This window comes from Hippopotamus amphibius, chromosome 3 (genome assembly GCF_030028045.1).
Source record: "Hippopotamus amphibius kiboko isolate mHipAmp2 chromosome 3, mHipAmp2.hap2, whole genome shotgun sequence".
NCBI lineage: Eukaryota > Metazoa > Chordata > Mammalia > Artiodactyla > Hippopotamidae > Hippopotamus > Hippopotamus amphibius.
The window spans coordinates 127,687,343-127,710,585 of NC_080188.1; the positions used below are offsets into that span (position 1 = coordinate 127,687,343).

The 23,243-nt window shown below is 57.1% G+C and overlaps 2 protein-coding genes across 8 annotated transcripts; both read left to right on the top strand.

Annotated features, from left to right (window-relative positions):
- The first annotated feature begins 1,437 nt into the window (after positions 1-1,437).
- Positions 1,438-16,653, top strand: ANKRD13D (ankyrin repeat domain 13D). 7 transcript variants are annotated; one of them, XR_009052841.1, is made up of 17 exons: positions 1,497-2,129; positions 2,706-2,841; positions 2,960-3,084; positions 3,902-3,947; positions 4,031-4,174; positions 4,412-4,601; positions 10,692-10,758; positions 11,160-11,241; positions 11,462-11,523; positions 11,631-11,761; positions 12,715-12,872; positions 12,974-13,090; positions 13,174-13,337; positions 13,417-13,505; positions 13,801-14,110; positions 15,938-15,978; positions 16,562-16,653. XR_009052841.1 is itself a non-coding variant. In XM_057729488.1 (15 exons), exons 1-15 carry the CDS (start codon positions 2,040-2,042, stop codon positions 14,060-14,062), a joined length of 1,851 nt encoding a protein of 616 aa, XP_057585471.1. In that variant the 5' UTR covers positions 1,441-2,039; the 3' UTR covers positions 14,063-14,214. The 7 variants fall into 7 exon arrangements, 6 of the variants coding, with proteins under 6 accessions (XP_057585473.1, XP_057585471.1, XP_057585470.1 ...); XM_057729488.1 differs by lacking the exons at positions 15,938-15,978; positions 16,562-16,653 and having other exon boundaries at positions 1,441-2,129; positions 11,643-11,761; positions 13,801-14,214; XM_057729487.1 differs by lacking the exons at positions 15,938-15,978; positions 16,562-16,653 and having other exon boundaries at positions 1,448-2,129; positions 13,801-14,213.
- Positions 15,213-22,952, top strand: SSH3 (slingshot protein phosphatase 3). Its single transcript, XM_057729486.1, has 14 exons — positions 15,213-15,427; positions 15,941-15,978; positions 16,562-16,793; positions 17,743-17,861; positions 17,941-18,012; positions 18,381-18,446; positions 18,534-18,722; positions 18,807-18,900; positions 19,134-19,262; positions 19,343-19,389; positions 19,957-20,103; positions 20,318-20,518; positions 20,617-20,890; positions 21,985-22,952. The coding sequence occupies exons 1-14, from the start codon at positions 15,362-15,364 to the stop codon at positions 22,240-22,242; spliced, it is 1,932 nt and encodes a 643-aa protein (XP_057585469.1). The 5' UTR covers positions 15,213-15,361; the 3' UTR covers positions 22,243-22,952.
- The last annotated feature ends 291 nt before the right edge of the window (positions 22,953-23,243 follow it).

A 23,243-nucleotide genomic window follows, 5' to 3' on the forward strand; every position in this document is an offset into this window, starting at 1 on the left:
CTGGCTGTAGGACGTGCTGGTTACCACATGCAGGATGTGCAGAAGGAGGTGAAGGACAGGAGGCAGGGAGACCGGTGAAGGGCCACTGACTCTGTCCAGGGAAGAGATGTCATAATGATGGTGGTGGAGAGGAAGAGATGCACAGAGGCCAGGCGGGAAGAACGTGGCCCAGCGGGAATGGGCAGGACTTGGGGATGAGAGGAGTCCAAGATGGCACAGCGGGAGGCCCAGGCTGTCACTCAGAGTCATGACAGCCAGGGAGCAGAGCTGGCTGGAAGGCAAGAGAGTGGATGTGGCTGCATCTGGTTTGGGACCTGCGGATGGATGGCAGGAGACATCGGGTACAGAGATGTCCCAGAGGGAGCTGAAATGTAGCCCCAGAGGTGACATTGGGAAGAGACAGGCTTTCAGCCAGGAGAAGCCTGATTTGGGGGTCGGGGAGGGACAACAGGGGCCCTGGGAAAGGGCTGAGAAGACAGTGGAATTAGGAGTCAAGGGCCGGTGGGGAGTTGTGTTGAAGGCTGCAGAAGTCAGGAGAGGCTGGGCCTGAAACAGACGTGTTAGATCTGGGGTGAAGAGGTGCCACTCCCCTACCTTGGGGACAGGATAGCCCCTTTCTGGGGGCTAGAGAGGGCTGCAGCAGTGGCGGCCGGCAGGGACTGGCTACTCAGAGTTCTGGGCATTCAGAGGCCTTCGAGCTGTCGTAGACCCAAGGACATTACCATGACCTGATGACACCACAGCGTAGGGTAGCAACGTGATCCCAGAGCGCACAGGAGCCACCTGGCCACAATGAGAGGGCAGGGTGAAAATGGCAACGAGGGCCTCCCAGCCCAGAGACGCAGCTCAAACATATAGATCAAAATATCTAGTCATTTTATAAATAGGGAGGCTGAAAGCAGAGGGTCAGCCTTGGCCAAGCCTGGCCAATGCCTCACCAAGTCTAGGACCAGGCTATGGCTGAGGTAACGACACCAGAGCTCAGAGCTCAGCCTCTGAGGCCTGCACCCTGGTTCCGGTGTGGGTGAAGGGGCTGGCCCTGATTTCGAAACTCTGCTTCCTCTCCTGACACGGGCAGCAAAGTGCAGCCTCTGCAAAAGGGATGCACGCGGTGGCTGAAAGCCGCCACTCACGGTGAACAGCTCACCGGAAGGTCTAAAGGTAGGCAGGCCTGCTCCCCCACTCCCCCGTACTCCCAGGCCTGACTCCAGCGAGCCCCCCACCCCACCCCACTCTCCCACCACGACAGGGTCCAGCCCGCGGTGTGCTACCAGCATACACTGACCCAGGTCCCTGAGGGAGGTGCTTCAGGCTACGCTGGTCAGCATTTAGGGGCATCTCGGAGGTGATGGGAGGGGAGCCAGCACCTCGCATCCCACCCGCACGCACAGGCACGGTCGGGACCCGCGGGGACCGGGAGCTGCGAAGGAAACGCGCAAAACCAGCCCGAGAGCAGCAAGACCTCGGCTTGCCGAGCACGCACGCGCACACACGCGCGCACGCCCCGGGGACGGCGGCCCCGCCCCTCGTCGAGCCGCCCAGTCCCCGGACTCCCTCCGGCCCCTTCCGGCCCCGCCAGGGTGGGTCTGCGCCGTGTCTGGGGCGCCCCCTGCAGGGCGCCGGCGGAGCTGCGGCCAGGCCCCGCCCTCCGGAACGCCCTCCGCAGACCCTTCCCGGCCGAGAGCGGCGCGGAGCCCCGGGCCCTGGCTTCCGCCGCGGCGCGCGCGGTCGCCGGGGCTGCTGCGTCGCGCCTCTCGCCCGCCCCCGGCGGGCGCCGTCCCGGCTGAGGTTTCCATGGCCGCGAAGCCAGGGGGCGCCAGGCCCGCCGCCCCGCCCCGCCCCGGCACCGCCCCCCCCGCCGGGCCCGCCCTCCCCGCCGCCTGCGCCGCTGCCGCCGCCACTGCCGCGGGGGCCGCGGTGGGCGCAGCTACGGCGCGGCGCGGACGGGAGGCGAGGGGGCCGCCGCGCCAGGCCCGAAGCCGAGGCGGAGCCGGGCCGCCCCCGCCGCGCCCGCCCGGGATGCGGCGCTGAGGCCCAGCATGGCAGGCCCGAGCCCCACCTTCCCGCTGCATCGGCTCGTCTGGGCGAACCGGCACCGCGAACTGGAGGCCGCGCTGCACAGCCGTCAGGTGAGGCCCATCGGGCGCCCGGGCCGTCCTCCTGGGCCCCCACCCAGATCTGGGGGTCTCCATCCTGGGGGCCCCCTGCCCGGCTCCCTCTGTCTTGGCCCAGAAGCCCAGGTCACCTGCCCCTCGAGCTTGGGCTTCTGGCTTCGTCTCCCAGCGCTGGGCCTTGCCCTGCCGGTCTCCCCACTTCACACCGCATTCAGCCTCCGAACTCGCGCCGCACCACCCCTAAGCCAGGCTGAGAAAAGCAGCCCTGTCCTGGTCCCCAGGCCAGTCCAAACTCTCGACATTAGCAGCTGCACCTCTACCTGACCAGCCCCCCCCCCCCGCCCCCGTACCCCCTCCCACCACCACCGGGCCCCCAGCTCTGTCCCTGGCAGAGGGAAGGAGAGGTGGGCAGGCCCTTCCCACCTGCCCCCTCTCCTTCTTTGCCAGGACACTCAGGCCACCCTTTGCCATTTCCACCGCCTGTCTGCTGTCCTTATTTCCTGCAGTGACTCCCAACCCTGTTCATCTCAGTGGCCTTCTTGCCTTGGCCTCTCCTTACTTGCCCTGTGCTGAGTGTCCCATCTCCCCCAGCACGACATTGAACAGGAGGACCCCCGGGGGCGCACCCCCCTGGAACTGGCCGTGTCCCTGGGGAACCTGGAGTCCGTGAGAGTCCTCCTTCGACACAATGCCAACGTGGGCAAAGAGAGCTGCCAGGGCTGGGCAGGTACTGCAGAGGGCACAGGGGCTCCCCTGAGGCTGGCATCAGGGGGGTGGAGTGTGGGAGTAAGCAGCCAGGCCTGGGGCCATCTAGAGAGCTCCCCTCAGCCACCCGGTGCCCCCAGTCCTGCAGGAGGCAGTCAGCACCGGGGACCCTGAGATGGTGCAACTTGTACTCCAGTATCGGGACTACCAGAGGGCCACGCAGAGGCTGGCTGGCATTCCGGAATTGCTCAACAAACTCCGCCAGGTACAGCAGGGCATAGAGGCGTGGCCAGTAAGGGGGGCTGTGGGGCACCATGGAGGGGACCATGACAGAGTATGTGGGGCTACCCTACCAGGCCTGGCCTGTGCAGCATGCCTTTCTGACACTGTCAGTGAGGTCCCTCTCTTTTGACCCCAGGCCAGGGTCATGTAGGAAAGAGAGGTGTCCAGGCCCACATGCATGAGAGTGGGCCCTTTGGGGAGAAAGCCTTTGCCAGCAGAGATTTCTGGCAGTTCCTCTAGTGCCAGAAATCTCAACAGAGCTTTAGATCGTGGGTCTCCTGGTTCATGCAGATTTCCTGGAAGGAGGATTTCATCCAACTTAGCGGATGTGGCCTGGACCCCAGTCCACCCTTCTCAAGGCACATGGGGCTGGTGGTTCGGGTGGGGCGGACCACCGAGAGAGCAAACCCCCTCGTGCCCTCCACCCCAGCGGCAGGCCCAGAGGGGGTCATTGAGCCCCCTTTTCAGATGAGGACTCTGGGACCCAGAGGGGGCAAAAGCTCCCCCTGGCCCCCAGGCCTGCAGGTGCTGGTAGCCTGATGACTCGCAGACCTTTTTAGGCCCCACTTGGCCCACCCTTTCCTAAGATGGGGTTTGGCTGGGGTGGGGGCAAAGCTTCACGTGCCGCAGTGGCACATCAAGACTTGCTGAGGGAATTCCCTGGTTGGGACTCTGTGCTTTCACTGCAGGGGGCTGGGAAAGGGCTGGGCTCCCAGAAAGGGGCCTGCGGATGAGGGGCTTCCTAGCCTGCTGGCCCCGGCTGCAGTCAGGGCCCTGACCGGTGCTCTGGTCTATCTCAGGCCCCCGATTTCTACGTGGAGATGAAGTGGGAGTTTACCAGCTGGGGTGAGTGGGGACCTCTTGGCTCCCAGGGGCCTGGGGTGGGGCCTTTGGGAAAGATCCCCAGTGACCTCGATGCCCCCCTGCAGTGCCCCTCGTGTCCAAGATGTGCCCGAGTGACGTGTACCGCGTGTGGAAGCGGGGTGAGAGCCTGCGGGTGGACACCAGCCTCCTGGGCTTCGAGCACATGACCTGGCAGCGCGGCCGGAGGAGCTTCATCTTTAAGGGCCTGGGTGAGCTCTGGGGGACATGAGGCAGACAGGGCCCCCGGGTTCTCCCGTGGCTGGTGGGGACAGTGCTGTCCTCTGTCTCTGTCTCCAGATGTGGAAGTTGAGGTGGGGATGGAGGCGACCCAGAGGCTGTGGCCACCCCCTGTAGCAGCAGGCCGCTGGGGCACTGTAACAGCCCCCTGGCCGCTGTCTGGGCCTAGCACTGATTTGTCCCCCTCACACCCCGACACCGGCTGGCAGAGGCGGGAGCCCTGGTGATGGAAGTTGACCACGACCGGCACGTGGTGCACACGGAGACGCTGGGGCTCCCGCTGCACGAGCCAGAAGTGCTGCTGGCTGCCATGCGGCCCACGGAGGAGCACGTGGCCAGTCGCCTCACCTCTCCCATCGTCTCCACCCACCTGGACACTCGCAATGTGGCCTTCGAGAGGTCAGTTGGGGCCTGGCCACACCGTGGGCAGTGCCCTCGGGGCTCTGGTTCAGGCTTCTGGGAGGCTGCTCAGATGGGGGAGGGGGTCACTTGCAGGCCCAGTGTCTCTTGAGGATCCCCTGCCGGTCCTGGGGCCTGTGGAGGCTTCGAGCCCCCGCACGCCTGTCTATACTGGCAGCTGTCTCCCTGGGAGGAGGTTAGGTCAGGATGTCCCCAGTTTCCTGACTTCTGACCTCACGTGTTTTCCCATAAAAACCAGGATTGAGGCCGTCCTTCAGGGCAGCTGTTTGCACCAGTCTTAGCTTCTCAGGGGTGCAGCTGTTTCTGGGCCAGAGTCCTTTGTGGGTAGCTTAGGAGCCTACCCTTCCGGCAGGGTGTTATTTCTCTGACAACATGTACCCCAGTTCCAATAACAGACTGCAGAAACACTTTAAAAAAAAAAAAAAGCTTTTTTGAGATATAATTTCATGTACCATATAGTTCACGTATTTAAAGTGTATAATTTAGTGATTTTTTAGTATCTTCACAGATAGAACAGCACCACCATCCAATTTTAGAACATTTTCGTTGCCTCAAAAAGAAACCCTGTCCCCTTCAATAATCAACTCCCATGCCCTCATCCCCTTGCCCCAGCTAATCTACTTTCTGTCTATAGATTTCCCTGTTCTGGATTTTCTTATGAATAGAGTAATACAGTATGTGTGGTCTTTTGGGACTGGCCTCTTTTGCTTCATGTAATGTTTTCAAGGTTCATCCAAGTTGTAGCATATAACTTCTTCATTCCTTTTTATGGCCAAGTCTGTTGTTTGAATATCCCACATTTTGTTTATTCATTTGTCCACTGACGGACGTAAGGATTATTTGCACCTTTTTTTTTTTAAACGCTATTTATTTATTAATTTTGTGTTTTTATTTTTGGCTGCATTGGGTCTTCGTTGCCATGTGCAGGCGTTCTCTAGTTTTGGCGAGCGGGGCTGACTCCTCGTGGTGGTGCACAGGCTTCTCAGTGCGGTGGCTTCTCTTGTCACGGAGCACGGGCTCTAGGCACGCAGGCTTCAGTAGCTGTGGCACGTGGGCTTTAACAGTTGTGGCTCGTAGGCTCTAGAGCGCAGTCTCAGTAGTTGTGGCGCACGGGCTTGGTTGCTCCACGGCATGTGGAATCTTCCCGGACCAGGGGTCAAACCCGTGTCCCCTGCATTGCCAGGCGGATTCTTAATCACTGCACCACCAGGGAAGTCCTTATTTCCACCTTTTGACTATTGCCTATTTGACTGTGAATAATGCTGCTTTAAACATTATTGTACAAGTTTTTGTGTGGACCTATGTTTTCTTTCTCTTGGGTATTTACCTAGGAGTGGAATTGCTAGGTCATGTGGTGACATGTGGTAATTAAACACAGATGTTTAATTGTTTGAAGAGCTGCCAGACTATTTACCAAAGGGGCTGCAGCATTTTACATGCCCGTCAGCAGTATATGAGGGTTCTAATTTCTCCACTTCCTCACCAGCACTTACCACTCATTTATTTATTTATTTTTGGGTTGTAACCATCCTAGCAGGTGTGAAGTGGTATCTCATTGTGGTTTTGATTTACATTTCCTTAATGACTAATGATGTTGGGCATCTTTTCAAGTGCTTATTGGCCATTTGTATAGCTTCTTTGGAGAAGTGTCTATTCAAATCCTTTGCCCATTTTTAAAAATTGGCTTATTTTTTTATTATTGAGTTACAAGAGTTCTTTATATATTCTAGATATAAATCACCTATCAGCTATATGATTTGCAAATATGTTCTCCCATTCTGTGGGTTGTCTTGTCACTTTCTTGATGGTGTCCTTTGAAGCACGAAAGTTTTTAATGTTCATGAAGTCCAGTTTATTTTTCCTTTTGTTGCTCGTGCTTTTAGTGTCATGTCAACAATACTTTGTCAAATCCAAAGTCATGAAGATTTTCCCCTGTTTTGTTCTGAAAGTTTTGTAGTTTTACCTCTCATACTTAGCTCTTTGATTAATTTTGAGTTAATATATGTACATGGTGGGAGGTAAGGGTGCAACGTCGTTCTTTTGCATGTGACTGTCCACTTGTTCCAGCACCATTTGTTAGAAAGACTATTAATTCCCATTAAATGGTCTTGGCATCCTTGTGAAAAAAATCAGTTGACCAGAGATGTATGGGTTTATTTTTAGACTCTCAATTCTATTCCACTGATCTGTATGACTGTCTTTGTGCCAGTACCACACTATCTTAATCACACGTGGTTGCTTTGTAGTTAAGTTTTTAAAATCAGAAAGTATAAGTCTTCCAACTTTGTTCTTCTTTCTCGGGATTATTTTAGGTATTCTGGGTGGGTCTCTTGCAGTTTCACATAAATTCCAGATTCAGCTTGTCAATTTCTGCAAAGAATTCAGGTGGGATTCTGATAGTGTTGGTGTTGAATCTGTAAAATAGTTTGGAGAGTATTGCCATTTTAATAATGTTCAGTCTTCAGCCATGAACATAGAATATTTTTCCATTTTAGACCTTTAATTTTTTTCAGTGATGTTTTGTAGTTTTCAGAGTATAAGTTTTACACTTAGAATAAATAAATTTAATCTAAGTACTTTATTCCTTCTAATGCTGTTAGAAATTGAATTGTTTTCTTAATTACATTTTTGAGTTGTTCATTGCAGATCTGTAAAGTAAATTGATTTTTATATATTGATCTTATATCCTGCAATTTTGTCAAACTCATTTGTTAGTTCTAATGGGTTTTTATTGGATTCCTCATGATTTTTTATATGTAAGATCACGTCATGTGTTAATAGTTTTACTTCTTCCTTTCCAATCCGAATGCCTTTTATTTCTTTCTCTTGTCTAAATGCTCTGTCTAGAACCTTCAGTAGAATGTTGAATAGGAGTGGCAAGAGCAGACATCTTTATCTTGGTTTTTTTTTTTTTTTTTTTGGCACACGGGCTTAGTTGCTCTGCGGCATGTGGGATCTTCCTGGAGCTAGGATCGAACCCGTGACCTTTGCATTGGCAGGCGAATTCTTAACCACTGCGCCACCTAGGAAGCCCCTATCTTGTTTTTGATAAGGAAACAAAGGGGAGAGCATTCAGTCTTTCATCATTAAGTGTGATATTAGTTGTGGGTACCCTTTATCAGGTTAAGTTGCCTTCTGTTCCCAGTTTTTTGAGTGTTTTTATCATGAAAGGGTTTGGGTTTTGTCAAATGCTTTTTCTGTGTCTATTGACATGATCATGTGACTTTTTATTTCTTTATTTTTAAATTTTATTTAATTATTTATTTATTTATTGGCTGCATTGTGTCTTCGTTGCTGCACACGGGCTTTCTCTAGTTGCAGAGAGTGGGGGCTACTCTTCATTGTGGTGCACAGGCTCCTCATTGCTGTGGCTTCTCTTGTAGAGCACAGGCTCTAGGCACATGGGCTTCAGTAGTTGCAGCACACAGGCTCAGTAGTTGTGGCGCACAGGCTTAGTTGCTCTGCAGCATGTGGGATCTTCCCAGACCAGGGCTCGAACCCGTGTCCCCTGCATTGGCAGGCGGATTCTTAACCACTGAGCCACCGGGGAAGTCCCTTTTATTTTTATTCTCTTGATGTTTGTTGCTATCAGTTAATTTTCAAATGCTGAACCAACCCCAAAACCCTGGGATAAATTTCACTTTGTATAATTCTTTTCATATGTTGCTAGACTTGGTTGGCTAGTATTTTGTGTCATATTCATAAGAGATAATGGTTTATAGGTTTCTCTCCTTGTAACGTCTTTGTCTGATTTTATTATCTGGGCAATGGCTCATAGAGTTAGGCAGTGTCACCTCCTTGTCTATTTTTTGCAAGAGTTTGTGAATAATTGGTATTAATTCTTTGTTTTTAACATCTTTATTGGAGTGTAATTGCTTTACAATGTTGTATTAGTTTCTGCTGTACAACCAAGTGAATCAGCTATATGTATACATATACTCTCATATCCCCTCCCTTTTGAGCCTCCCTCCCACTCTCCCTATCCCACCCTCCCTATCCCACCCCTCTAAGTCATCACAAAGCACTGAGCTGATCTCCCTGCACTGGTATTAACTCTTCTTTAAAAGTTCAGTGGGATTCTTTGGTGAAGCCATCTGGGCCTGGGCTTTTCTTTGTGGGTAGTTTTTTGTTTGTGTTTGTTTTTACTACTTCAATTCCTTTACTTGCTACAAGTCTATTAGATTATCTGCTTCTTGAGTTAGTATTGGTAATTTATGTCTCTCTAGGATTTGTTCACTTCATCTAAATTATCTAATTTGTTGGGGTACAATTCTTCATCATACTCTTTTATTTATAATCCTTTTTATTTCTGTAATGTTGGTAGTAATGCACTTCTTTCATTTCTGATTCTGGTAATTTGAGTCTTCTCTCTTTTCCTGGCCAGTAGTCTTGAAGGTTTGTCAATTCCATTGATCTTTTCAAAAAAGCAGCTTTTGGTTGTATTGATTTTCTCTGTTGTTTTCCTGTTCTCCATTTCATTAATTTTTGCTCCAGTATTGGTTATTGCCTTCCTTCTGCTTGCTGTGGGTTTAGTTTGCTCTTTTCCCAGTGTCTTAATATGGAAGGTTAGCTTATTGATTTAAGATCTTTCTTCTTTCGTAATATAGTTATTTACAGCTATAAATTTCCCTCTAAGCATTTTTTCAGTTGTGTCCCATAAGTTGTTTTTTCTTTTTTTGGCTGCATTGGGTCTTCGTTGCTGCGTGCAGGCTTTTTCTAGTTGTGATGAGCGGGGGCTATGCTTCCTTGCAGGGAGGGGGCTTCTCAGTGTGGTGACTTCTCTTGTTGTGGAGCACGGGCTCTAGGCACAAGGGCTTCAGTCGTCATGGCACGTGGGCTCAGTAGTTGTGGCTCACGGACTCTAGAGCGCAGGATTGGTGGTTGTGGCGCACGGGCTTAGTTGCTCCGAGGCATGTGGGATCTTCCCGGACCAGGAACAAACCAACGTCCCCTGCATTGGCAGGCAGATTCTTAACCGCTGAGCCACCAGGGAAGTCCCACGTGTCCCGTGAGTTTCGATCTGTTGTATCTTCATCTCCAGTCATCTCAAAGTATTTTCTGATTTTGCTTTTGATTTATTCTTTGATCCGTTGGTTATTTAGGAGTGTGTCATTTACCTTCCACATTTTCACGTTTCCCAAATGTTTTTTCTGTTATTGATTCTAATTTCATTCCGTTGTGATTGGAGAACATACTTTGTATGATTTCTGTCCCTTCAGTTTTATTTGAGGTTTCTTTTATGGCCAAGCACATGGTCTATCCTGAAGAATGTTCCACATGGCCTTGGCAGAGTATGTATTCTGTTGTTGTTGGGTGGAGTGATCCAAGGGCGTCTATCAGGTCTAGTTTATAGTGTGTTCAAGTCTTCTATTTCCTTGTTGATCTTCTGTCTACTCGTTCTGTCCGTTATCGAAGGTGCGGTACTGAAGTCTCCAACTATTACTGTTGAATCAGACATACTTTTATTTTGAAATTTTTATCATGGAAATTTTCAAGCACATTGAAAGAAGAGAGACTAGTATAATGTACTCATCACCCAACTTTAACATTTATCAACATTTTGCCAATCTTTTTTTTTCTTTTCTCAGCCGCGCGGCCTGTGGGATCTTAGTTCCCCAGTCAGGGATCGAACCTGTGGGCCCTCAGCAGCGAAAGCTCCAAGTCCTAACCACTGGACCACCAGGAAATTCCCAACATTTTGCCCATCTTGTTGAATCTCTCCTCCCTCACTTTGTTCCTTTTTTCTTTTTCCCCCAACTATTTTAAAACACGTTCCAGATGTCATTATTTCAACAGTAAATGCTTCTGCGTGTGACTCTAACAGATAAGGATGTTTTTACACTGAGCCTCAACACTGTTAGCACACCTAGCAGAAATTAGTAATTCCCTGGTACTTTCTGACCCTCAGTCCTCTGTTCCTTTGTCCCCAGCTATGCAGGCAGCCCCTTCAAGGCCCCTGTGTGTTTCACAGCAGGAAGGCTAATCGGGGGGAGCCTTTGGAAGGGATGACTTGGGCCAGAGTTGGGAGGCTGGGTGGGTCCTCACAAGCTCCTGTTTGGTCTGTTTCAGGAACAAATGTGGTATCTGGGGCTGGCGGTCTGAGAAGATGGAAACCGTTAGCGGCTACGAGGCCAAGGCAGGAGAGGCTAGTGGTGGGGGCTGGGGTAGGAGACGAGGCCCAGCAGCTCTGCCCCTTCTCTACATCCACCCTGTGTGGAGGGAGAGACCGAGCAGCCCATGGGCTCCAGAAGCCCTGTGTGGCCACGGGAACTCAGTGGGGTGCCCAGGCCCTGCTTAGTATGCAGGGGTCACCCACAGCACGGGTCCCCACCCAGATCACCGAGGAGCGAGCAGATGAACCCCACCCAGTCGCTCATTAGTGACTCCCTGGGGTTCAGACCCCACCACCTCCACTGTGGGGAGCGAGATCTCATCTGTCCTTGGGGACAGGAGGACTTGGGTCCTGTGCTGGTGAGGCTGAGTGTGGGGAACAGTCTCAGAGCCCCCAGCTCCCCCCTGTGTACCCCTGCTCCCCAGGTGTACAGTGCCACCAATGTGGAGCTGGTGACACGCACACGTACGGAGCACCTCTCTGATCAGGACAAGTCGAGGAGCAAAGGTAAACCCAGGTGCGCCTGCCTGCTGCCCAGTCACACTGTATGGGGGGTCACCCTGGTCTGGGGTCAGGGCCAGAGTATCTGGGACAAGCTGGGAGGTTCCCCATTCCTGTCTGCTGTGCCCCCACCCCCAGCACAGGAGGCTCCCAGGGTAGGGTGTGGGTGTGGGCAGTCTGGGGGCAGTGGCCCCAGGTCCCCTCATGGGCTCCCCCTTCTCCTTAGGGGGGAAGACTCCATTCCAGTCCTTCCTTGGGATGGCCCAGCAGCACTCGTCCCACAATGGGGTGAGCCAGGGTTGGGGGGCGGGGGCTGGGGGCCGGCTGGCTGGGGCCACTGGGCAGGGCCAGGCCAGCACCATCCTAGCAGTAAGCCTGGTCCTGGGGCCACCCAGGCTCCTGTGCAGCAGGCAGCCAGCCCCACAAACCCCACAGCCATTTCCCCCGACGAGTACTTTGACCCCAACTTCAGCCTGGAGTCGAGGAACATCGGCCGTCCCATTGAGATGTCCAGCAAAGTACAGAGGTGAGGTCTGGGGCTGGCGGGGGGCTTCCCTCTGGGACAGGGACCCTGCCTGGTGCCCCCGAGCCCTTGCAGACTCCTGTCACACACGGGGCCCCCTGGAGCGGGGGACCCACTCATCAGCTGGCTGCCTTCTAGACCACTCCCTGGGGGCCAGGGCCAGGTCTGCTTTAGCCATGGTCCTCGACAGCCAGCTCAGGGCTTGACTCAGAGGACTGGTCGCTCTTCTTGGTGAATGACTGACTTGACTGAATGGGCAGCACCACCATATGTGGTTTTCTGTTCCATTGAGTGAGTACCTGCTGGGGCCAGCTTGTGGCAGAGGCTTAAGGCATGCGCTTTAACACCTCCTGGCTTCGTGGCCCAAGGACTCACCTTCCCCTCTGAGAGTCTAGTCTCCCTGCCCAGTAGAATGAGAACCGTCGCATTTGGTTACGTGCTCACAAGGATGCTGTGAGGCTCTGATGAGCTGTGACTTCTAGCGCTTCTGATGGGCCCGGCACTGTCCAAGGGACCTCATGTGGACTCCCTCAGCCACGCAGTGGCGGGGCTGGGATGTGACCCCAGCAGTGGAGTCTTGAACTGTGGGCTGTGCTAGACCCCAAAGTACAGTACAGTGCGAGGTGCTGGCTGGCTGTGGGTAGAGGAAGGGAACGGGGCTGTGGACAAGGCCAGACTGAAGCCAGGAGCTAGGCCCTGCCCTCCTCATCCAGGAGACCTAAGCTGGCACAAACCACCCGGGGCCCAGCCTGAGCCCAGGGCCTGGGGGCAGCTCGGGCTGTAGGGCCAGGAGGACATAAGCTCCTGGGGGAGGCAGGCAGGGGCAGCTGAGCAGAGAAGAGGGTCCCCCAGGCCGGGTGGAGAGCATAAGTAGGGGTGGATGTCCAGAGGAGGTGGGCCTTAGCAGAGGGGCCACCAGAGGTTCTTTGACCCACATCCTGCGGTCGGCTGGGCAGGTTCAAGGCAACACTGTGGCTGAGTGAGGAGCACCCGCTCTCCCTGGGTGACCAGGTTACACCCATCATCGACCTGATGGCCATCAGCAACGCTCACTTTGCCAAGCTACGAGACTTCATCACCCTGCGCCTCCCACCCGGCTTCCCGGTCAAGATTGGTGAGAGGGTGGGCCGGGCAGCAGGAGGGGCCCAGGCAGCTCCCGGGGAGCGGGGTGGGTGGGGGCTGCAGGGCTGGCTCAGGCTCACCGTCTCCTCACAGAGATCCCCCTTTTCCACGTGCTCAATGCCCGCATCACCTTCGGCAACCTGTGTGGCTGCGACGAGCCCTTGAGCTCGGTGTGGGTGCCGGCGCCCGGCTCTGCTGTCGCAGCTTCAGGTACCGCCACGGGCTGGCGCGGGGCTGCGAGGTTCGCTGGGCTCTGCACCAGGGGCTGAGCTCGACCCCTCTGCCACGCCCAGGGAGCCCCTTCCCCTGCGAGGTGGACCCTGCCGTGTTTGAGGTGCCTGAGGGGTACAGCGTGCTGGGCGCGGAGCGCAGCGAGCCCCTTCGTGACGAGGATGACGACCTGCTGCAGTTTGCCATCCAGCAGAGCCTGCTGGAGGCGGGCACAGAGGCGGAGCAGGTGGGGTGCGGGCAGGGGTCCGGCCCTGGGCGTGGGCAGGGGTGGCAGAGGTGACAGCTCAGGGCTCTGGCTGCTGCAGGTGACTGTCTGGGAAGCCCTGACCAACACCCGGCCTGGTGCCCACCCTGCCCAGGCTGCAGCTTACGAGGAGCAGCTTCAGCTGGAGCGGTGAGGCCCTCCAGGACCTACCAGGCCCCTGTCTCAGCCCTGCCCTGCTTCGACCCTGCCAGCTGGGGGGGTTCTTGGCTGGTGGGGGTAGGTAGCAAGGAGATGCTGGCCCCTGGACCCCACACCCTCTTGGAGGCCACCGTCCATCTTCTGTGCTGCCTACCAGCAAGGGTGGCACAAGGGATGGGGAGACAGGGCCTGGCCTTGTCTATTCTCTCCCGTCTTCAGGCCCCATCCTCCCTGTCCTTATCTTCGGCCTCCACAGCCATGTCCCAACCCCCGGCCTCCTCCCCAGCCTTAGTGCTTACTGGTCTGCTCTCGCCTCTCATGCCTGGCCTGGAAGGGCCCTCCAGGAAAGCCTGCGGATGTCTATAGAGCCCAGGGGTCCAGGATCCCCTCACAGGACACCCCCGGCCCCGGCCCCCCCAAGCTTTGAGGAGCAGCTTCGCCTGGCCCTGGAGCTGTCTTCGCGGGAGCAGGAGGAGCGGGAGCGGCGGGGCCAGCAAGAGGAGGAAGACCTACAGCGGATCCTGCAGCTCTCGCTCACCGAGCACTGACCCCTGGCCCTCAGGAGGGCTGTCCGGGCTGCTCCCCCACCCACTTTTGTAACTTATTTATTTATAAACACTCTGCTGCTGAGCTTGGGGCCTGGAGCCCTGGGGGTGGGCTTGCATTGGAGACCAAGGTGGAAATAAAGAGGCCCTCAGCAGCAGGCTTGCTCTGCTCAGTGGGGTGGGGGGTGGGGGGCACTGAGGGGAGACACTGTGGGCAATGGCCTTAGACTTGAGTTTGAATCCTGACTGTGGACCCCTGAGCCTCAGTTTCCTCAGCCGTAAATGAGACCACCTCCATCCCCAGGGCCGCTGGGAGGTAAAATAAGCCAACAGGTGTGAAGTGCCCTGGTAGGTTCTCCATGAACGTCAGTCCCCCTGAGCACTGTCCCGCTTACTGGAGGCCCAGGTTCCTCCAGCCACACAGTCTGGGTTTCCCGGAACCCATCGCTGCTTGTGTCAGGGAGGGGGAGAGGCTGGTTCTCCAGACTCGCTCAGCCAGCCCAGAGGCACCCCTGCACCCCAGGCCTGGGTTCCTGCCCTGACTCCAGCAGGTTCTACTGCAGTGACATTAGACAAGTCACTTCACTTTGCCGCCACCGTGAATCTGCTCAGCCCTGCCCTGCTCCCATCCAGGGTGGCCCTGAGGACCAGTTCTGAGCCTCATGGGTTAGTCCTAAGTCCAGCCTGATATCCCCTGAAGCTCGGCGTGTCTCAGTGATTCGTGCCGAGTGGAAGCGCCAGGGCCAACCAGCAGGGAGAAATACGTTTGGGGTGTCCCCCGCCCCCACCCAGCTTCAGACCTAGTGTGTCAGGTCCTCTCCAAGACCTGGGTCCTCAGCCCTGACTCTCTCGGTCCCGTCGCTGCCATGTAACAGAAGGGTTGAGGCCCAGAGCGCAGCTCAGGCGACGTAAGTGGGCGGAGCAGGGAGGACACGGGCAGGGGAACCTCCTGGGAGGAGGGACCGAACCTTGAACGCATTGTAGGCTGCTGTCCCCGCTGCTGCCTCCCAGCGCCGCCTCCGCCAGGGCTCCGCACCTGCGCCCCGCCCCCAACGTGTTTTGTGGGGCGGAGGCGAAGCGGGCCGAACCGGTGGAGACGTGAAGGGAGGGGCCGTGGCCACTGCGTGCGGGCTCCGCAGGCCCGGCTGGACGGGTGTCTGGCCCTTTAAGGTCCGCCCTCGAGGAGGTGCCAGGCCCTGGTGGCTCCAGGCTCTCCTTCCTGGTCCTGCGGGGCTGGGGCTGTTCGTGGGGCTGAGGGAGGGCGCCGTGCCCGTGCCGGCCCAGGTGCCCCCGCCTGGTCCCATGGCCCTGGTCACAGTAAGCCGCTCGCCCCCGGCCAGCGGCCACGCCACGCCTGTGGGGCCCCCGGTGAGTCCGGCTTTGCTGTGGTCCTGCCCACGCAGTTAGCTGCCAGTTGGGCCTGGGGGTGGGGGGTGCTTGCTGCCCACGGGCAGCCTCCCCTCAAGCCGGGGGCGGGGTGCGAAGGGGAACTTCGAGTCTCAGGCCGGAGGGGTTTGGGGAGAATTTTGAGGCAACCAGGAACTCGGACCAAGGCAAGATCCGGAGTCCTGAGCGCCTGCGGAGGCCCTACCCCGTTCTGGGCCCAGACCTGGGCCAAACCCTCAGGCATCTCCAGCAGCGCCGCCCCCCCTCCCCCTGCCTCACCTCTGGCTGCCCACCTGGACTTGGGCCCGGGCTCCCCCGTGCCTCCACGTGGAGAGTGGACTGGAGCGGGAAAGGGATCTGACACATTTTCTGGTTCCATTTCCCACTGCGAGGGGCCGCGATCCCTACACCCCCCCACCCCCCAGCCCTGAGACAGGGGAGAGGAGAGTCCTTCCCTGCCAATTCACTCTGCCCTGGGGGCTGCTTTCTCAGCAGGACCAGGTGTCCCAGCGCAGAAGCCGACTCCAGCGAAGGTGAGCACCTCTCCCCAACACACGCACCTCCATCCGGCCGCCAGGCTTGGCCACCGCCATCCTTGGCCACCGCCATCCTGGAGGATTCGCAGCCAAAACCAGCTACTTAATATGCGGGACAGTGTTGCCAGTAGGCACTGCTGGTGGGCACGGCTGGCTGCCTTTGGTTTCATCTTTCCCCTGGTCAGTTGGAGCTCCTTCACCCACTGTCCTGGACCTGGCTCTGGCCAGTGGTCACGAGCCAAAGGGCAGGATGGGACAGCAGAGCCTGAAGACTCCTGGGTCCCCACCTACTGAGTTAGGCAGGTTGGAAGGAAAAGGAAGCAACCTCCGCCCCTCCTCAGATAAGAATAGATGGGCTGGAGACTTGAGAGCCTCCAAGGTGATGGTTCCCAAAGTGTTGTGGCAGCATTACCTGGGAACTGGTTAGAAATGCACATTCTCAGGCCTCCACTCCAGGCCCACTGACTCTCCGGGGATGGGGTCCAACACCTGTTTTAACAAGCCCTCCAGAGTGATCCTGACACACCCCTGTCCTAAGGGGTATGATAGGCCATAACGGTTTTCCCTGCTTCCCTGCCAGGCAGAGCTTTGCAGTACTCCACGGGGCTGTCCTGGGACTGCAGGATGGAGGGAACGATGGAGATGCTGCCAAGGCCAGCCCTGAGCCCGTGGGGGAACCTCCCGGGGAGGAACAACCCCACGGGGACCAGACAGACGACGGGCATGGGCCCCAGAGTCCCAGGAAGCAGGAACAGAGTCAGCACTTGCACCTCATGGTGGGGCTGCTGAGGCCACAGGACGACATCCGCCTGGTGAGGGTCCCATCCAGAGCCCTCTGGTCCTCTGAAAGGGGAGAGAGCCACTCCTCAGGTGGGAGGAGAGGGTGGAGTGGAGCCAGTGTGTGTGTGTTTGGGGAACAGTGGTGTTACAGCAGGGGGCCCCTGGGGAGCGTAGCGGTTACCCAAACCCCAATGACTCTGCTGTTTCAGCTACAGTTGTCTGAACAGGGCAAGGTCATGTTTTCAGGTCTCTGGAGAGCTGGGAAAGGATGGGGAGGTTTCTCCTACATGAGCCTTTAGGGCCAGATTAGGTCAAAGAGCTGGGAATTACTGTTTCTGTTCAACCAGCACAAGACCTTCCTGACTACGTGAGTTGCCCACAAATGAACTGGTGCTCGGGGGGCCTGCTGAGCACCCACCGTGGGCTGGTGGGCTGGACGGGCCCACGTGGCAACAGGACACAGGCAGGAAAGTGAGGACCAGCTCCCAGATGCCTGTGGAACATCTCACTGTCCGCTGCAAAATGGGAAAAACAAGACGCAGTCTGTGTTGTGTAAAGCAGAATTAACTCCACAGAAGCACCACTCTTTATTGTGAGACTGTGTCCTTAATATCAATATTTCTCTCGTGAGAAACATTTCTTGAACCAAATTATGGTAATTGCAAGTAGAAAGGTGCTTTTTAAACCTCCTTCCTAGGCAGAAAAAAAGGGGGGCTATCTGTCACGCCCACTCTCCCTTTTTTTTCCACACACACCCACTTGGAGAAAAATCTTTTTAAACATTTCATTGGATCATGAAATCCCAAAGCTGGGAATCACTAGACTGTAACCACTGATCTGGTACCTGGGAAGAGAAGGATGGGTATGGAGGGAGCAGGTGCCAGGTCTGTTTTAGACTCGGATATGTGTCAGGTGGGGGTGGGGGAGCAGGGTCCTCTGGGCCACTGTGACCACGGGCTTCTCCCTTCCCATCTCTCCCAGGCAGCCCAGCTGGAGGCAGCCCGGCCCCCCCGGCTCCGCTACCTGCTGGTAGTTTCCACAAGAGAACCTCTGAGTCAGGATGAGACAGTCCTTCTGGGCGTGGACTTCCCTCATAGCAGGTGGGAGCCGGGAGAGAAAGGGAGGAGGGCAAGGAAGTGAGGTGCTGGGGGACAATGGCTTTCCCTCTGTCCTTGCCAGCTCCCCCACCTGCACCCTAGGCCTGGTCTTGCCTCTCTGGAGTGATACGCAGGTGTACCTAGATGGAGATGGGTAAGAGGTGGCAACTGGAGGGAAGGGAAAGGAGAGAGGAGGGGCCAGAGGGTGGAATAACCAAGTGTGATGTCTGTGGGGGGTGGGAGGGGTACGCAGGTGTGGTGGGTACTGGGGAGCAACTGCAGAACTCCAGGCTGGGCCTGCTCTCCGCTCTGCCTGAGATTCACTGTGTGATCCCTGGCAAGTCACCTAACTTCTTTGGGCCTTAGCTGCCCCATATCTGGCAAACGGGGCTTATTTTGAGGCTCAAATGATATGTATATATTCCAAGGACCAGCCTTATGAGGTGGCTAGTGGGCAGGCCCCTCAGGGGCCCTGTCCCAGAGCCAAGGGCTGGGTTCCACCCCTCACCTGGTCTCCCACAGGGGCTTCAGTGTGACATCTGGAGGGCAGAGTCGAATCTTCAAGCCCATCTGCATCCAGACCATGTGGTAAGGGCCTGGGTCTCCAGGATGGCTGCAGGGTCTGGGTAGGGGCAGCAGGGAGGACAGTGTGACCCGGCCTCTCCTCTGTCCCAGGGCCACGCTCCAGGTGTTGCACCAGGCATGTGAGACGGCTCTAGGCAGTGGTCTTGTGCCAGGGGGCAGTGCCCTCACCTGGGCCAGCCACTACCAGGACCGACTAAGCTCTGACCAGAGCTGCCTCAACGAGTGGATAGCCATGGCTGACCTGGAGTCTCTGCGGCTGCCCAGCGTTGAGCCCAGCCAGTCAGTACAGGGAGGGGAGGAAGCGGGGAGGGTGCCATGGCAGAGCGGGGAAGGGACCCCTGGACTGACAGGCTCGGTTCCCAGGTCCTCAGAACAGGAGCAGATGGAGCAGGCGATCCGGGCCGAGCTGTGGGAGGTGCTGGACACCAGTGACCTGGAGACCATCACTTCCAAAGAGGTGGGCAGGGTGCAGGGGACGAAGGGGAGAGCTGGGCCCTGATTGGGGGCCTCCAGCTGGGTGCCAGAGTGGTCCTCTCCTTGGAGCCTTCCCACTTTAGCTCTCCTCCTGTCTCAGCTGTGCCCACATGCCGGCCTCAGCTTCTCTGCCCCGATGGGATGGAGTCTTGTTCTCAGAGGCCCCAGAGGGAAGGGTGAGGTGTCCCCAGCCTCTCCTCACCCTCCTGCCCGCAGATCCGCCAGACCCTGGAGCTGCGCCTGGGGCGCCCTCTGCAGCAGTACCGCGACTTCATCGACAACCAGATGCTGCTGCTGATGGCCCAGCAAGACCGGGCATCCCGCATCTTCCCCCACCTCTACCTGGTGCGCCGCGGGCCCAGGGCTGGGAGGCAGGGCCTGTGTAGTGGGGGCGGGGGCCAGTGATGCTCTCTCCCTGTTCACAGGGCTCAGAGTGGAATGCAGCGAACCTGGAGGAGCTACAGAGAAACAGGTAGGGTTACAGGCCCTCTGCCTTCCCCCACGGGGAGACCTGGCCAGAAATCCCCAGAACCCCCTCAGCAGCAGCTAGCTCTGCTTCCAATTCCGTCCCTGGGGCTGTTCCCCTCGCATGGGCCCAGGCCAGGACAGGGGAACAAGCTAGCCTGCAGGTCTGCTGGCGGCTCCCTGGCCCTCTCTTCTCCCTCGCCCAGCTGTAAAGCAGAAAAGCCCCTCTCTGCCCTTGTCACCTAGCTGCTGCAGACGCACCCAATCTCAGCTGAGTTCAAAAGCCCTTCTCTAACTGACTTCTGGCAATAACAGAAGGGCTTGTGTTGCAGGCGGCCCAGCAGCTACCTGGAAGCAGGGTGGGGTCGGGGAGGGGAGGACAGTACTCAAGCCTGTGCGTGGGGCGGGGTGGGGGGGTGCTTGTGGTGTGTGAACTGATTTGCTCAAAGTCACAGTCATCTCCTCCTCCCACCACAAGTGTGCCGCCCCACCCTGACCCTCAGAACCAAGAACACTAAACACCCAGGGTCTGTGCCCTTGGCCATGTCAGCCCGGCCTGTGCCCTGTGCTGCAGGGTGAGCCACATCCTGAACATGGCCCGAGAGATTGACAACTTCTACCCCGAGCGCTTCACCTACCACAACGTGCGCCTCTGGGATGAGGAGTCGGCCCAGCTGCTGCCCCACTGGAAGGAGACGCACAGCTTCGTGGAGGCTGCAAGGTTGGGACGTCCCACCCCTCCTCCCCACCTCAGCTTCCTGCTGTCCGGGCCCCGTGCCCTCCTCCTGCCTGCTCTGCCCTCAGCTTTTCTGGCCCTTCAGGGTCCTTACCTCCTTTCCCTTCTGCTCCGGGAGGTAAGCCCACTACCTGCCCTTCCCCTACACTGCACAGCGAGAGGTGGGGCAGGGGAAGCTGACCCTGTCCGGCCTCCGCAGAGCACAGGGCACCCGGGTGCTGGTCCACTGCAAGATGGGCGTCAGCCGCTCGGCCGCCACGGTGATCGCCTACGCCATGAAGCAGTACGGCTGGAGCCTGGAGCAGGCTCTGCGCCACGTGCAGGAGCTCCGGCCCATCGCTCGCCCCAACCCTGGCTTCCTGCGCCAGCTCCAGACCTACCAGGGCATCCTGACTGCTAGGTACAGAGCGGGGGATGCAGGGAAGTGGGTGGGTGGGTGTGGATGCTGGGGGTGGCTGCTGGGTCACTGGAAGCTGACTCAGGGCCACCCCCTCGCAGCCGGCAGAGCCATGTCTGGGAGCAGAAAGTGGGTGGGGCCTCCCCAGAGGAGCCCCTGGCCCCCGAGGTCTCTACATCATTCCCACCTCTTCAGCCAGAACCAGGGGGCAGTGGGGAGCGGAATGTTGTGGGGCTGGAGGAGAGCCAGGCAGCCCCAAAAGAAAAGCCTGGGTCACGGCCCCGTATCAACCTCCGTGGGGTCATGAGGTCCATCAGCCTCCTGGAGCCATCCTCAGAGCTGGAGAGCACCTCAGGGGACAGTGACCTGCCAGAGGTGAGGCTGGGGCTAAGGAAGGAGCCCAGGCTGAGGCAGGGCGGGTGCCAAAGGAGGAGGGGGCAGATGGCAGGAGAACAGAGGAAGTCCAGGACTGGGGCTCGGCTTGGCCCTAAGCGGGGGGCGCCTGAGCAGAGGGACCACATTTGGGCAGCTCCTTTCCATCCCCTCAGAGTAGCTGAGGAGACCCAATGAGGACAGGCGAGCGCTGCCCTCCCCCGGAGCGGGAGAGCAATCTCGGGACAGGGCCATCTGGTGGGCTCCACGGCCGAACTGGCCCTAGGCTGGCGGCTGCAGGCAGCTCTCAGCCTGACGAAAGGACTTGCTTCCTAAGGGGCAGGGCTACCCAGCCTTGGAAGGAGCATCCTCCCCAGGCCAGGAGCCGCACAACCAACTGTTGACCCCAGATGGATGTGGATAAGATGATCTCAGCACTCCCTCCCAATTGGAAGGGCAACCCATTGAAGGATGGGGTGCAGAGAGGTCACAGCACACTAGAACACTGGCTGGGTAGCTAAGCGCCCAGGGCACAAGTGTAAGACCAGAAGCTGGCCCTTGCCTTAGGAAGTCAGCCCCCCGTGTGACCTGAGGCCAAGGTGGCTGACCCAGAGAAAGGAGAGCTCATCTCACAGAGGACAGGAACATTTGGGAGAGGCTTCCTGGAGGAGGGGGCATGGGGTGTGGAAGGCTGGGGGTGGGGAATAGATGGTTGATAGGTGGGTGTGGGTATTCCTAAAGGCAGGGTGTCCTCACTCGGCACCCAGCTCAGGGCCCGTAAGGTTTCCCCTTTGTGGCTCATGGAACTGACTGTACAAAGCAGTGGGGGCAAGAGGCGGAGCAGGCCCCAAGGACACGGCAGGCGCAAAGAAGCTAAGGAGGGCTTCTGGGGGCCTGACAGGTGAGGGCTGAGGAGCAGGGGCAGCAGGGCTGGGGTGCTGCCTTTCCTCCTACGGAAATCTGACCTGTGAGTAGCTCAGTTTTTCTGTATTCACTCAACAGACGTTCTATATCTACCCTTTTCTAGGCTCTGTGCTCCATGCTGCTGCCCTGGAAAGACTTCCCCTTGATTCTTCTTTATATTCTCATCCTTCCAGGTTTTCTCTTCAAAAGAGTCTTCAGATGAAGACCCTCAGCTCTCAAGTGCCAAGGAAGGCCGGCGGGCCCACAAGGGGCCTTGGCCTGCCCTGAAGTCGCGTCAGTCTGTGGCTGCCCTCAACAGCGCTGCCCTGGTGGCCAGCCGGACCCAGGCCTTCCAGGAGCAGGGGGAGGCTGGCTGTGCGTCCACACCCAGGCACCAGAAGGTGGTGAGGCAGGCCAGCGTGGATGAGAGTGGGGAGGAGGGCGAGGCGTGAGCCCCCACACGTGCCCATGCCCCCTAGACACAAACAGAGGCGCCTGAGCACAGCTCCTGGAGTGAGCGCACCTCAGTCCTGTCCACATTCCTCTTAGCTCCTCCCCAGGAGGCCCAGGCTCCCGTCACTACAGCCTCAGCACCTACAGCCTTAAGTCTTAGACCCATGTCCACCTGTCCAAGGGCTCAAGATTTTCTCCATATTTGGGGATGTGATAGAGGGACTGGAGGTGCCTTTGGGGGCAACAGTACCCTAGCTTTATTCTCAGTTGCTGCCTGAAACACACACTTGCAGCCATGGAACAAAAAAACCAGACCTTCACAGTGCAGAAAGGCTCGTGCTCCCTCCCTACCCCCATCCTGTCTGCCTCATCCCCCCACCATTTCACTCCTGGGGCTCTGCAGAGAACCAGTGGCCCCCCAACGCCAAGAGTAACCTCAGTCCTCAGTTCCCAGACCTGGGAGGTTCTAAGGTGGGGGAGTCAGACCTCTGATGGGGCTGGCAGGTTGGCCTCCCTCACACAGCCCACAAGCAGCCTGAGTCTTCTGCTGCTGCCCCCAACACCCCCCACCTGCACTGCACTGAGCACAGGGCACTACGCCAAAGAGAGTCTTCTTTTTGTGCTTCACGGCCTCTGGCCAGTTTTTCACAGTCTTAATAGTATCTGGCTTTGTACTTAGAAATAAAAATCATTTTCATATTATTTTCAATTTTATGATAAAACTTGTCAGTCCACTCTTTCTCTGGTTACACAAGGAGTTCAGCCTCTTCTTACCCCTTCCAGTCTCCTCATAGTTCCCAGGTATCTCGTGACAGGCCTGTTTGGGGAGTGGTGTGTTTGGGGTGGGGTGAGAGGAAGAATGGGGAAGAGAAGAGGGGAGGCCAGTGCTATCTCCCTCATCTCCCAGGGCAGGGCTCCCCCTCAGGCAGGTCAGCAGGGGAACAAGTCTACACTGGGTAGCAGGTGCTTGGCTCTGCTGGGGAAGCAGAAGGGAGTTACC

Bases quoted from the DNA above. Each gene is read 5' to 3' on its own strand.
- SSH3 (XM_057729486.1), top strand. From the start codon at position 15,362: ATGGCCCTGGTCACAGTAAGCCGCTCGCCCCCGGCCAGCGGCCACGCC. The intron at 17,862-17,940 runs GTGGGAGCCGGG...TGTCCTTGCCAG, and splicing joins GTGGACTTCCCTCATAGCAG to CTCCCCCACCTGCACCCTAG. The intron at 18,447-18,533 runs GTAAGGGCCTGG...CCTCTGTCCCAG, and splicing joins ATCTGCATCCAGACCATGTG to GGCCACGCTCCAGGTGTTGC.
- ANKRD13D (XM_057729487.1), top strand. From the start codon at position 2,040: ATGGCAGGCCCGAGCCCCACCTTCCCGCTGCATCGGCTCGTCTGGGCG. The intron at 11,524-11,630 runs GTGAGCCAGGGT...GGGGCCACCCAG, and splicing joins AGCACTCGTCCCACAATGGG to GCTCCTGTGCAGCAGGCAGC. The intron at 13,506-13,800 runs GTGAGGCCCTCC...CCTCCTCCCCAG, and splicing joins GAGCAGCTTCAGCTGGAGCG to CCTTAGTGCTTACTGGTCTG.